Raw genomic sequence first — 15460 nt, 5'->3', positions numbered from 1 at the left:
CACAGTGCCAAAATCCTAATACATGACTGAAAAAGAAAGGAAGTACCGCACCCACACTAAAGGAGCAGAATGTAAAAGGAACCATGCCACCTTCAGCAATTCAGTACACACCTGACAAAGCCATCAGTCAGGTGGCAAAATTGATCACGAGGAAAAACTGCTTGGAAAAATGAACCATAAGTTTATTATAGTAAACTACCTCTCTCCGCGTAATCACCAAACGGATATCTTTAGATACAATACAATGAGTGCAGGGAACTTTACCTATGTTACCCGAACAGTGTGACATTTCCACCCAAATGAATTCTTTTTACAGAAGTTGTTAAGCACCAAAAATGCAACTGGAGAAGCTATTCAATGTTCTTAATCAAAACTTTTTTAATCATTATCGAATTTCAACTTGTTTATAGAAATCACAGTATTTCTTGCAGATGTAACAACACGTATGTGTGTTATATTAGTAATTATGTTTTGGTTGTTTATAGTGATGATTCTGATGAAAGTGGACGTGATATCATTAAGAAGAGGTGGGTATCTGTATTGATATACAACTATATTTCTGCCCTAACTCTGGCCTTGTGCTTTGGAATCCTTTTGGCATGTGAAATCATTGTGAATGCTGCAAGGATATTGATCTAAATTTGCTTTGGTTGATTTGATTGTGCTTCTTAGATACAATGAAATGTAACCACCTTCTTCCTTTTAGATAGCTGCCAAATTTGTAAAAAGGTGCAATATAATTTCTTTCTTATGTCTTCTTTGATCAATAATCCAAATAATTTTATCCACATGTCTTCCTATTCACATAATACAGGGTGATTCAAAAATAATATACTTATTTCAAACAGGTATATTTAAAAAATAGAAGTAGTACAACTCTGAAAGTTTTGACACTCAACTTACAAATATCTAAAGACAGTGCTCGAAAAATTTTCTTCAAAGCTAGGTGCCAGGAAACCACCTACTAGCAATTGTCCATACTACAGTATGTTTCAAAAGTCACGCAATCTAAACTTTGAAAATGTATATCATGGAAATCGTACGAGATATTTACACCGGGTTTTCTGCACTACTCCTGTAGGCTATCACTGGGTTCACAAATTTATGTTAGCATTTATCTATGTAAATAAAAGCAATTACATTATTTTAAAAAAAACATTGTTAATTTGCTGAAAATATCTGAGAACTGATTTTCAACAATAAATACCAAATCTTAAACGATTTGTGGATCATTTGTTGGTGTTTGACTGGTTGTAAAGCAGTTGCTTTGTGAGGTACAGCAGAAGCAGGGATTTTTATTGGAAAACTTCTTGCTCATGAGTGTAAGAATTAGTAGTAGAATACTCTTCAGCAATGCACAAGCACTGCTCCAATGAATACGCCATGCTGAATCAATTAAAAAAACAGGCACAGTAATGGCAAAAGTGAGCGAAGAAAATTCAAGGAACCAGGGGCAGCCTAGGATTCTCTCAAAGAGTCCAATTTTGGCACAAAATCTTGAGTTTACAATTTTTCACGTAAATGTATAGCCAATACTTAGACACATGTTGCATGCGACTGTTGGCAATATTACGACCTGCTAGTGTTTCCATATACGGAAATATGTCCCAAAAATTGCACTTTTCACTCAACCCATAAAATCGCCAGTCAAAAATTCATCAAATGTTGCACATGACTAATATTGGTCGCAAATGACTGACTGACATGGCATCAGTCATCAAATGCCTAATTATGACCCTTCGATAATTTCTTACAGATTTTTCTTACTCAGAAGTTCATTTCTGGAAAAAATTGAATTCTAATTTCTGTCAGTTATTAATTTATATAATTTTCTGTTTGGAGTAAACTGATAATTTTAAGCATTGAAAAATATCTCAATGGATGAGGAGGCTTTATAATGCAGAAAACCCAGTGTAAATATTTCTTACGGTTTCATTAAATATATTTCCGACTTTTGAAACACTCTGTATAAGATGCTGAGTATCATGGTATTCAAAACATCGCTAAATTATTTGAGAAAGCAGGAAATGGTGTGTTGGGAAACAAAGGGTAAGAAATTGTCATGGACTCTATGGAATGTTCACAAAGTTTATAAAAAGAAAATAATAATTTGTTAACTTACACTGTACTGCAATTTGAACTTAGAATCATCAAAATTTCGTACATATTACAGGAAAAGATCACAGTCGCCAGTCTGAAATTTTTAGTCGCCATGGTGACCTGGCAACCGGGATTTTTCGAGCCCTAAAGATGTTCGATGTGTCCTCCACCAGCGGCACGAACAAAACATCACAGCGATACTCAAATTCATTCCAAACTTGGCAAGCATGTCCATCGTTACTGATGCTACAGCAGTAATGATGCGATTTTTCAGCTCTTCCAGTTCATTTGGTAGTTTGGTAGTTAGTGGTGGTACATAAACGGTTTCCTTAATGTACCTCCGCAAGAAGAAGTCACAGGGAGACAAATTCGGTGACCGTAGAGGCCAGCTGAAAAGTGCCAAGTCTTTAGCTGCTTGACAATCAATTCAACGGTTAGGAAGAGTTTCATTAAGAAAATATCGCACTTGATGATGTCAGTGTCTTGTTGAAAAATGAAGTTTTCAGAACCTTCATTCAGCCTCGGAAACAGCCAGTTTTGTAACATAGCAAGGTAATTCTCACCGTTAACTGTGTTTTCATCAAAGAAATATGGGTCGTATAAAGATTCTTGCAACATTTTCTTCAGACACACGTGGCCTCCCAGGGCTCTTTCGTTTACATAAACAACCTGTGTCTACGAACTGTCTATACCATCTGTGAATGTACCATTCATTAGGAGGATCGATTTGGTACTTCACACGGAAACGTCTTTGTACTGCAATCACTGAGTTACGCTTAGCAAACTCGAGGACACAAAATGCCTTCTGCTGCTGAGTCGCCATTTTCACTGACTGAAGTAGTGGGATCGTGAAGACAATCAGTGCTGCACGAGCAATCTAGAGACAATTGATTGAAACTAGACAACGTTATCTTCTGCTGTGCTGTTCAGCGATCAGTAATTTTAACAGCATACTGGTTTGAAATATGTATATTCTTTTTGATTAACCCTGTAGTTGTGATTGACAGATATTCAATTTTTGCTAGTACCGATATTCTACCAATCCAACATAAATTAAAAACGTTGTTAGAACATAAATGGTCCATTAACCTCCTTAATTACTGATAAGTGACTGCAATGGATACTTTTGAATATGAAAATGCTGCATTTACTTTACAAAACTAAAACATGCAAATTACAAATTATATCCATAAAAATCATTACAAAATTGCAAAATTTTCTACAGTAAATTACAGACTGTTTATAGATATATTGGATTGGTGAAATTACTGGTAATTTTACCAATAAACTGATATGCCTATGTTGTCGGATATAACAGAATACCAATTGGTTTGCCCCATTATTATATTCTTATTTTAAAGAACATGGTAACTAGAGTACGGATCAATATGCACTAAAAAAGGTGGAAAATATGCATGCATTTACTATTTCCAGTTGTTAAACACAATATAACTAAAATCGTTAAGTAGTTTTGAATTTATGGAAATTGCAGTGCACTACAACATATCTCTCTAAATTGGTTAGAGTGAAATTTTTCCGTTTATCAGTTAGTATATGCTTGTATGAAAGAAAAGGTGCACTCCACACTACAACTTATCACTGGACAATATTTCAATGCAGCTATGTCCTCTGGCGTGAGATCTTGTTTTCGAACACCTTTGCTTGAAAATTTTACTCTCAGAAACACTCCACAGACGAAACATTAACCAAGTAAACAAATACATTTTAAAAAAAACTATAAATTTAAAGATTTTTTCACGTAATATGCATTTATATGTGCTTACGCAGTAAATATGCATGAACACCTTAAATATGCATTTATATGCACTTTAAAACCCCCCTACTTCGGTTCGGAATGCTCTGAAACAACTTTAGAACCCGGTTGTATATTAATTAGAGGATCGGAATAAAATATGCAAATATGCAAAATCCGCACTCTAATAATAACAATATCAGTGGCAAGTTCTGCCATTTTGTTACTTTCGTGAATACAGAAATATAATCCATATGTTGTAGTTTTGTAAATTAACTACATATATTGATACATTGCTTCTAAGACAAAACGACGTTGCAATTGCTTATTATATTAAATAAATAAATTAAACTTTCATGCCTCAAGGAACATTTATGACTTATTATCAGATCAGTAGAATATTTTAATTGGTTATATATTTTAAAATGTTTATATTTTTGTGTCAGTTCTTAAATAGCCATTCATTAGAAAAGTTTTTCTGGGATGAAAAGTGATTTTTCATACCATGGAAGGTTTAGAAATGCATTCTAATATTATTCTTGGAGCTTGACAAAATTTCACCGAAGTCTTACTGTAATAAGTAAAGTGGGATCTTCATTTTACATTTTCCCTTCATTACTCACTTAATTTCCTAGTCCCAACGAAGGAATAAGTTTTAAAATTTTCCAAAATTTTACATTTCCTACAAAAGTTCATTAGTCACAGACTACCATCTGAAAAATATATAACTATTGTTTTATTACATTTTGTTGTATCCTGAACATTCATGAATGGTTGTACATTGTCCCAGTTTCTACTATCTGTAATATATTCTGTTTTTTCTATAAATATGGAACTAAGATTTCACAAACTTCTACCAATTTACCAATTATCTCTATAAATTAACACATAAATTCCTGTTGTATGTTCCTCATATGTGGGATTTTTTACCTTACATGTGTGTGCATGCTATAGTAGGATAGAAGTATGCTATGTCATCCACATTAGATAGAATAGTATGAAAATAGAATAGCAACTAACTTTAGAAAATGTATTTGATAAAAATGCAAATTAGGAAGATGTTATGTTCATGTTTGCATGAGAAACAAATAGTGTATGTTGATGTACTATAAGCATGCTTTAAAACAAAGTGTAACCAGGTAAAGATAGGTGGCAGAGATATTATTACATTGAAATTTAGACTCGATTGATACTGATGCTGATATGTTGGTAAAAGCTGATATTGATACAAGTATAGTGGAACCACAGACAAAAGAGCTTGCGCAGAGCAGACCCTTGACTCCTGTTCATTGTACTCCCACATGGAGGGGAGGGACAGAGTGGATCATGCTTCCTTATAGCCCAAGTTGAACCGTTGGAGGAGAAGGTGCACAGATACTTTTGGCTGAAGGTTCATTTCGTTGTGGTCGCTCTGTAGCAGAAAGTATCGGGCTGTGTCGCTGGCCAAGTGGGCAGCCCTCATTGGCATTTATCATGTTATTACAACTTTTTTTTTTAAAAAAACATTTTCCAACTTGTTACATTTTGCTTAAAATGAGCCCCGTCCTCGGGGAATTTCCATGCATGACGAATATTTCGTCATCCGCCTCGAAAGAGTTAAATAACTTAAGTGTATCTTAATAAACTTTGTATTTATAATTTTTGCCATTGCTTTGGGATACCCTGTGTAATTGTTTTTGAAGAAAGTACATTATTTCATAATATTACATTAAGATACACCTGTTTATCTAAGAATGAAAGCATTGAGTTGTATGGTGTGGTAGATGATATGTTGTTACAAAATTTCTTGAATAACTAAGATGTTGATGTTTTTGATTTACTTTTCTGCCAGTAGTTAGGGCTGCCGGTGACAAATTGAGTGTTTTTATTGGGTGTCCAGCATTTGGACAGAAGGTAGTATGGTATAGTCACAGACACTTCTGGGTTGTAGTGATTCCATTGAAAGTGAACGGGGTAATTGCAACTCAGAAGTGTCTATGACTGTACATGGTTGTTTATAGAAGTATTACTTTTTTTTACTTGGGGAGCATGTTATATAACAGCATGAAGGACGTGGACACAAAAGGAAGATTGAAGGAAAATTGACATGAAAAATATGAAAAAAAATTCTGAAGAGTGTTTGATTTCATTTTCTATAGGAAATACATTGAAGTTGAAAATGCATTTATTAATGGTTATTTGTAATAACCTTAGCATAATAATCAAATCGTTGACAGTTGCAACGTGGGGAGTTATGCATAGCCTAGAATTCACTGTATCACCATTCCTGTCTCTAATGCTGGTGAGCATTTGGACAATTGAAGTAAATGTGTACCTTATGTGAAGCTGTACCTCAGATTCCCCCCCCCCTCTTTAATACTGAGTAAATTATGCTTTTTTTTTACTTTGCAGTTTATATTTCAGAGATCACTACAAATTATTTACTATTTGCACTACAAATTATTTACTATTTGCACCAAGTTACTCTTTGTGTGTGGCTGGGGATTCTAATTGCCACTTCAATGCTTGTGTTATGTGATTATGTCCACTTCCATTATTTTGGTTGAATGTTCCTGTGGCAGCTTTGTGTAATTTTCCCCATGGAAAATAAATGTTAGCCTTCAATGATATATTTCATTTTGGTTACAGTAGTTTGCATTACTTATTATAAAGAATTGATCAGTACAAGTAAGACTCGTGAAAATATCCATGCCTTTTTTTTCCTCATGTTAATAAAATTAAACTATAGTTTTTAATTTATTTGGTGCGAGTGGCATAGCCTTTTGGGGAATGGGGTCATAAAGGATACTTGAGACTGTCGGTTGACCTGTTCTACAGTTCTCAGTAATTTTTAAAAAAATATAAAGATACATTATTGTTATTATTTTTATATTATTGTTATATATTTATTTATATTTATATTATATTTATTGTTATTATTATTTATATTTGTAAGTATATATAAATGAGAGCTGTAATGGTCTAGTTGGTCCATGCAGGAGACCCAAGTTCAATTCCTGGGTAAGGTGATCTAAGGTCAGAGCTCCACACATTCTCGATCTCTGCCATTTTGGAGGTGATGTGATCAGCACCATGCCCTAGCCACCTTTAACCTCCAGGTACCCCATTGATTTTGAGGCTGGGGGAGCCCCTGAGCCGCTTTATGCGGGGACAAGGCTGGAAAAATTCTACCTTAAATCATTCACCCCGGGAAACTAACCTGTGTCTGCCACATGGCAGTCAGATGCCGTACGAATTAGACCACAATGGCTTTTAGATAATTAACCCATTAGTGCCCAGAATATTTTTTTTTCAGATATCTGTTTTATACTTGAATATAAGCCTCTTGAGGGTCAGATATTATGCTTAACTTCAGTTTCGATGTGATATCTTTACTTGTTAAAGAGTGGAGGGGGGCCCACAAATGTGGGCACTAATGGGTGGGGTGTTTACTTGCGCACAAATGTGGGCAGTGGGCACTAATGGATCTCCTGATATTTATTATGATAGAGCAATTATAATAAGTCACTCTTCTACAAGAGCTTTAAAGTAATTTATAATGCAAAGGTTCTAAATTTATGAAAGTACAGTTGGTCTGTTCAACATTTTATGCACTGAAGTATACTAGAAATTACAGAATATCTCCTTGTATATATAATGGTAGATTTTTTCCTTAGTAAATTACTCCCAAAATATTTCGTCTACATGAGCTTCAAATAAATTTATAATGCAAATTTGTGGATTTAGAAAAGTATCTCTTCGATTTTTCAAAAGTATTTGTGACTGTGAAACCGTTCAAACATTTGATGTGACATCCTACGTTGCACTTTCTGCACTTTTTATAAGTATTCTTCTTGCACTCTCCACATCGTATTTGCGTTTTGTTGGTTTCTAAGATGTGAAGAGCACCAGCTAGTCGAATCCTATCGTTAACTCGTTTCTTCCCAGTTGTGGATACTCGTGATTGGCTTGGACGCTCTTGGGTGTACCTAGTCAAATAATTATGAACTACAAAGCGGGTGAATGCGAAAAGATCTAGAGCCTGCTGGTGTCCAATGGGTGTTAATCTGTACAGCTGCCAAGCATTATTCATTGTAACATTTAAAAAATAAGCAATGAGTTGCCAGTACCATTTTCGGTTTCGAATTGTGATGCCGTAAGAAGATATGTTCTGATCCATTTGGTATATTCCACTCATGTAAGTGTTGTACCTCGCAATGCAAGCTGGCTGATCTATAAAAATGTGCTTCTTTTCTGCTCGACACCATCTTTTAGTTTTCCCCAATGGATGCACATCACAGTTCGACGATGCTACAGTTACAACGTTGTTGTCATTGTATTGCACTAATGTTATTTCTAGATTTTGTGCCCGTGACCTGGTTATACGAACCACGGATTTCCTTCTTGAACACTTTGGAATTAATGAGAGGCGCCTTTTCAACTCGATTTACTCGGATTGTACCAACTGCATCATGCCCTTTTTGAAGTAAGGAGTCAAACAATCTGAGGGACGCAAAGAAATTGTTCATGTACAGGCAATATGTAGTTTCAGGTGGCATTTTGTTGACCAGTTCCGTAACAACAGAACCACCTACTCCAAGTTCAGGAATAGTATTACTTTTTGAGGCACCCTGGTATGGTTCCACCTCGAAGCTGATTACTAGATAAGTGTGTGATATCAAAATCTTCTTCAGAAGCGCTATCCTCATCGCTGGCCAATGCATTTTCAGGTGGTTGAATATACACATCCGCATGAAGTACGTCATCCTCTTCAAGAAGAGCTGCGATTTCTTCAACATTTAGCCTGGAAAGAAAAATAAATGCTTGTATTTATCTGATACCATTAGATATAAACAAAATGTCATTCAACTTGAAAATAACAAACAGCAAGGAGGCATTAAATGACAGTATTTCCAAGCCTACCTTTTATGCCATTCCATTTAGAAAAAATCCGATGGCTATATAACAAAACATATACAAAGGAAATCCGTTTCCGCAACGAAGAAAACTCATAAACTTCAATCGTTTTGGTATACAATTCATAAATGCGATGTAGTAAATATTCTATGTTCCTTTTGAAACCAATGTTTTTTTGTGTAAACTGCAATTCATGTGAAATATAGGTCTACGGTTCAATGTTAAAAATAAGTAGCTACGAAAACTGCTGTAGAAGTTCACCCACCCTCTTGTGCCCAGTGCCAACAAAAGTGGGCAGTAAAAATTAAACTCTTACTGTTACTATGTTCAAAGAACCTTTTACTTTATAATAATAAACATAGATTATAGTAGTTTAAAATGACCCTAACAAATAATAGGTAGACCTGTTTATAAACAATGAGAAAATAACTTACCTTCTGGAACTCGCCATGCTCGTAGACTTATCAACTACAACGTACTTCAACAATAGCTCGCGCCAAAACAAATGCAACGTTCAATTTGATAACGCTACTGCAGATCACTGTTGCCAACTCGTAACTAATAATACCAACAATTTCACAATCAATTTTTATTTACATAGTTTGTGTTCATGATCAATAACTGCCAGCAGGCGCCAACAAATGTGGGCACTGGGCACTAATGGGTTAAAATACATTGACTTATTATTTTACAAGAAATTGTATTTTAACTTTGCGTCACAAGTGTAAATAGAAAGAATGTAATTTTAACATTTTATTTTCAGATTTACATGCATATTATTTACTAACAGGATATGAAAAAGATTCATGTACTGGTTACATTTGTGAAGGATATAACTTGGATAAAACTTATTGCAGTTCTTAAATGGTGTACAATTAGCATTATTGTGCCAACTAATTTGGCGGAAGTACTCTCATCTTATTAGTATTTTGTAATTTAATATCTGTCTGATTTGTCTTTGAAATTGATATTGTTTGGTATTAAAAATATTGTACTGTAACACTGTTACTTTCCTAATGGAAGAATCCTGTTACCTTACAGAAAAAAGAGGAAAAATGTTCTGGGTTCTGATTCAGATGACTTTAAGGTCAGCTCTACTGATGAATCATCATCATCTTCTGATGCAAAGGAAGTGAAACCTAATGACAAGAAACGCAAGAAGCAAAGTAAAAGCAGCAGCAGTGAAAGCAGTTCCGACAGTAATAAAAAGTAAGTTTTTGGGGACACTTATTCAAGCATTAAACCAAATAAATTATTTGTTTTGTGCATGTTTGCTCCTGCATCCGACTCTAGTTCGATAGATGTGCATCAGACCCTATTCTGTCGTTGTCTGACAGTAACATCATTAGAATGGAAATATGAGTGGATACTCAAAACTGCAGATGGTAACATACTGTTTTCATAAATTTGCTTTTTGTTGGGCTGAATCGATACTTATGTCAATGTATCGGTATTAGCCAATACCAGTGGTGTTGGTATTGGAATGTATCAGTTGGATTTTATTTACCGATACTGGCCGATAGTTTCCTGGCATTTGGATCATTTGCAGGGTCTGCAGAAATGCTTTGACACTTTGGCAGAGTCTAATTAATTATCCTGGAAGTTATCGAAAATTCGAGGTTTCTATTAATTTCTCATATAATTTTTGAATATTTAAAGCAAAACTCTGGTAAATTGTTGCTTGTTATTGGGAGTGGAATACCCACTCATTAATATTAACAAGTTTTTATTGCTAAAATTTTCAAGCATCAATATTGGTGGTAATTTGTAAGTGCATCAGTATTGATGTGGGTATCAGTTCGAAGTACAAGGTAACCAAAAACTTTCTTGCCGTTCTAGAGCAGTGGTAAACAAAGAGCAGTACAGTGGACGTTACGGTACGTACCTTTAGGTTTCGAAGTAATCTCCATCAGCATCCAACACCTTTTGCCAACGTTCCTGCAGCTGCACAATACCCTGGTGATAAAATTCGGCAGGTTTGGATGCAAAGAAGTCCGTGAGTGCGTTCCCCAGGTCTCCCTCATTTGCGAAGGATCTCCCACGGAGGTGGTTGTCGAGGGAATGAAACAGGTGGTAATCTGTTGGTGCAAGGTCCGGTGAATATGGTGGATGGCACAGTGTCTCCCAGCTAAGTTGCTGAAGGGTCTCCCTCATTCTCTTCGCCACATGTGGCTTGGCATTGTTGTGCAGGAACAGCACACCCTTGCGATTCACCAATGCCGGCTCCTTCTGCTGCAATGCACGGTGCACCCTTTGCAACTGCTGAGAGTAGAGGTCAGCAGTGATGGTCTGACCAGGTGGAAGGAGCTCGTAATGCACCACTTGCCGACAATTTCAACATACAGAGAGCATAACCTTTCGTGGGTGCAGAGGTGGTCGTGAGGTGTGAGGAACAGGGTCACGTGGCGACAACCAATGTCTGGTATGCTTGGGAGTGTCATAGAGGACCCACTTTTCGTCACCAGTGAGCAAGCGATCAAATATGGGTGTGTTCAGGTGCCGAGTGAGCAAGGGCAAACAGGCTGTCACTCGTTGTTCCTTGTTGGCTCTCGACAATGTGTGGGGTACCCATTAGCTTAACTTGTATGACTTCCCTAGCCCATGCATGTGCAGTCTGACTGTTTCAGCGGAAACATGGAACCTTTCTGCAAGTTCTTCACAAGTTAGACTACTGTCCTCCTCGATGGCTGCTTTCAGGGCCTCGTCATCTAACACATGTGGTCGTCCACTGCGAGGTTCATCCGAAGGCTCATATCTCCCGAACGGAATTTCTGGAACCAATGCCTGGCAGTGCGTTCGTTCATGGCATTCTCCCCAAATGCCCGACAAATGCGGCAGCTGACAGGCCCACTTTAAAGTCATACAACAAACACAAGTGAAGAAGCTGCTTCGATACCTCCATTTCTCTTCAACACTGGATGAGCTATGACTTCTGTGTGTGCACAACGTGCCTGTATTACTGACAGTCGACGGTCAGACGAACTCCAGATCGCTTGGCAGGCACGTGCGTCATTTTGTTTCCTCTCTGTGAGCGCATGATTAATGAGATGTCAAAAACAGCAAGAACTTTTTTGGTTACCTTGTAGTATGAGCTGTTCTTTTTTTCATTAATTCATTTATTTATTCATTCCTAGGACAAAGTTTAATGTCCACAGTAAGATGTTTTACACATCACTATTTGCAGTTTAAACTTTTGAGGCCATTGCTGTTAAGTACACTTTATGCTCAGATAGGCTAATTGGAGCTGGAACTACAGTGTACAAGTGAGATCCAAACCACTGTGAAATGTGCCTCCACTGAGGATTGATCTGAGGACACTTAGATTACAAGTAAACAGCACTAACACTATACCATCGGGCTAGTCTGGGGCAATTATTAACCAAAATTGATTTATTTTTCACAACTTTTTAAAAGTAGATTTTTGTGATTATGGTATTAAATTGTCTAATTTGTAAATTATGTGCACAGCCTTACGAACGCAAACTTATATATCCTGATCTTTACTAAACAATGTGAATCATAATTCATAACACTACTTTTCAAAACTTTTAGTTTTATTTAGAGTAGTACTTAATTATGAGTTACATATGTAAAACAAGCCCTGTCATGAGTCTGAAACTGCCAATCTTTGTCTTTAAAAGAAACATTGAATCATTGTACTTCAAGTTGTGCTTGTGTAAAATTTGCATCACCTAACCAGAAATTACTTTAATTGCACAGCAAATATTAAAACCGTGACAATATTAATTACACCTACTCCATTTCTAACATGATGGCAAATTCTCTGTTTCACTGTATTATCATTTCGTATATTGAAGTTTTGTTTCTTTCATAGGAAGAAGACGAAAAGGCGAAGGATTAAATTGTTAAGTGATTCGGAAAGTGACGTTAGTAGCAGCAGCAGTGATGATAAGTCCAAGAGAAAGCGTAGTCAGAAGGTTAGTAATTTTAGTGCATCTTTAATATGTGGAATTGCAGGTGCATAGTCAGATATTTTTTTTTTTTCCTTATGATTCGTAGTAAATCTCGATTGAATTGTCTTGCTTGCTATTTTGATGCAACATTTATTTACTTTCACTGTGTTTATCAATTTTATACACTTTGAAGGTGACTTCACACAGGGTGAAATGTCGATACAAAGATCTCACAACTCACACCTGCACTCAACATTGGTCACCAGCGGACTAAGTCCTGAAGTTTCTGCTTGTTTCATAATCTTCATTCCCTACCATAATTCAATTTTTTGACAGTAGGTATTATCAGTTATGAAACCAGCCATAGTAATGAGAAATGTAGGTGATATACACATGAGTCAAATAGTGACCCACAACAAATCATGTCGTGCGCAGTGTACATCATGCAGACAGAAGGATTCCTTTACACATCCACTCCTCCAAAATCCTCCTCAAATTATGAATGGCCAATTCCAGAATTTTGACTTTACAGATTCCAGAAAGTACAACCAGATTATTGTGTAATTCAGAAAAATTAGAAATCTGAAATTTGGAGAAAATCCACAACATGGAAGAATTCTGAAAAATTCCAAAATCTGAAAATCCATAGAATTTATGTTAAAACTACTGTAATAATTGATTGTACAATAGTTATTGTTTGCAGATCACGGTTTTTATTTAGTAAGGTTCCTACATGAATTATAAATTATTTTTAGGGAAGTAATAACATTACGTTAGTGATTTCATTTGCTAGAAGAATACTGGAACGATGAAAGCATGATAAAGGGGAAAAAAAACCTAAGAAATCAGTATTCATTATATTTTAAGAATACAGATATTTTTGAAATAACATATATTACTAGTTAATGTAAAAAGCATGGACATTCACAAAGTTTATTACAAATTAAGATGATATCACACTTACAGAGTTTTACTTGTATATCTGCCACATAATATTTACTTTCTTTGCACAATACTTCAACTGTTGTTGTTCTTTTATTTACAGGGGGGAAGAAAACCATATATTTGACTGTATGTGCTGCTGCACATATCTGCTGTATTTATCTGTATTTATTAAACTTGGTAATCTCTCTTCTGTTACAGTCAGGTGATACACCAGGGAAAGGAGGAAGAAAGAACATTAAAAAAGTCATTAAGACTAAAAGCTTGGAAGAATCAACAAAATTGGCAGCACTTGAAGAAGAAGAAAGAAGGAAGAGAATTTTAGATAAGCAGAAGTTGGTAAGTTAATTCATAAGTATTTTTAAAAATCATGAAAAAATTTCCAAATGCCATTTTTACTGCAGTTGTCATCAGAAGTACAATAAGCATTCATACCATCTGTAGCAGTATTAGTTTGCAGTTAGCGACAGAGACTGTTGCATCTTATACATGAGAGAGAGGTCAGAACGTTAGTTTGTAAATAGCACACGTATTTAGTTTAATAGCAGCTGAACACAAAACACTTAACAGACTTTACTTTCTTTCTTTTCAGTATAATGAGTTGTATGAGATTGCGGAAGGGGAGAAAGCAGAGAGGCTTGTTCTTGATTTTGATCCTGAAAGTAAGCAGGCGCTTGTTGAAGTTCATCCTAAGCTTGTGAAAGAGTTGAAACCACACCAGGTAAGTGAATGGAGAAAATGTAATTGTTGGCTTTGTCACTAGCCATAATGATTCTGTCGAATTATCACCTTTTGATTTGGCAAATAAGTTGAAGTGATTAATGTTCTACACAGAATTGGTTTGAACAGCTATGATTAAAACTTCTTGATTTCTTCAACAGTTTTCAAGTAACAAATAGTAAAATTTGATTAAATATCCAAGTACAAAATTCCCAAACTCATAATCGATAACACTACAGTATCTGTTCCAAATACAAGGTGTGTAGAATAGGATGTTTTCATCGAAATTAGAATGGGATGGAAATGAAATGTCTTTGGGATGAGATGTTTCCCATTTTCAGACACTGGAATAATCTGAAATTGTACAAATTATTTGTCTCTGAAGTGATTGTTTTTGCAATTTCTGGACTGAAACTTGTCATTTCCAAGAAATTCTCCACACATAAGGTGTGTACAAACCTTTGAGAATAAAGCACTTGTAATATGCAGGGTTGCTATGTGTCTGGAAAACCTGGAAAACTGAAATGTCAGGGGATTTGGCTTGTCAGGGAATTTTGCAAATCATCTGCAATTTATGTGCATTTTGGAGTCTGCAAGAGAAAAAGTTGCAAAATGAACAAGCAGTTCACTTCCACTTCTGGATTCAGTTCTTGTGATTCCTCTCCCAAAAAAGATTCAGTTTAGAAACTTGTTTAATTCATTCTTATCATTCTCAGTCTTGTGCAATATTATAGTTCCTTTGAATTTCTGTAATAAATTTTCACTTTTATAATATTAGATACTGCTAGAAAATGAAAAATTGTGTATGGTTTTTGAACTTTTTCTGTTGTTTTTATATTGTGTTATGGTGAAATAATGTACCTCTGTAACCTTAGCCTGAAGGCTAGATGCACATGATTGTAGCACCCAATACATTTGATGCCAATTCAGGGTTGCTACGGGACTGGAAAACCAGGAAAAGTCAGGGAATTTGGTTGGTCAGGGAAAAGTCAGCGAATAGTCAGGGAATTTTGCATATTTTCTGGAATTTACGTGCATTTTGGAGTTGCAAGAGAACCTGTTACAAAATGAATGAACGGTTCATTTCCATTTCCAAATTCAGTTCTTGTGATTCCAGTCCCCCCAAAAGATTTAG

General features: G+C 35.7%; 1 protein-coding gene across 5 annotated transcripts in view; it reads left to right on the top strand.

Moving 5' to 3' along the window:
- LOC145985371 (uncharacterized) overlaps positions 1 to 15460 on the top strand; it is a 148910-nt gene that overhangs the window by 64524 nt on the left and 68926 nt on the right. For 4 of the 5 annotated variants that reach the window (XM_083119322.1, XM_083119320.1, XM_083119318.1 and 1 more), the window contains exons 12-16: positions 486 to 527; positions 9791 to 9958; positions 12585 to 12687; positions 13807 to 13944; positions 14198 to 14326. In XM_083119322.1, the coding sequence (XP_082975448.1) occupies positions 486 to 527; positions 9791 to 9958; positions 12585 to 12687; positions 13807 to 13944; positions 14198 to 14326 (580 nt within the window). The remainder of the gene's footprint in view (positions 1 to 485; positions 528 to 9790; positions 9959 to 12584; positions 12688 to 13806; positions 13945 to 14197; positions 14327 to 15460) is intronic. The other variant, XM_083119323.1, reaches the window with a different exon arrangement.

The sequence above is a fragment of the Lepisma saccharinum genome, chromosome 3, assembly GCF_977018435.1.
Source record: "Lepisma saccharinum chromosome 3, izLepSacc3.1, whole genome shotgun sequence".
NCBI lineage: Eukaryota > Metazoa > Arthropoda > Insecta > Zygentoma > Lepismatidae > Lepisma > Lepisma saccharinum.
The sequence above is the reverse complement of the archived record's forward strand: the minus strand, read 5'-3'. Positions and strand labels throughout refer to the sequence as shown.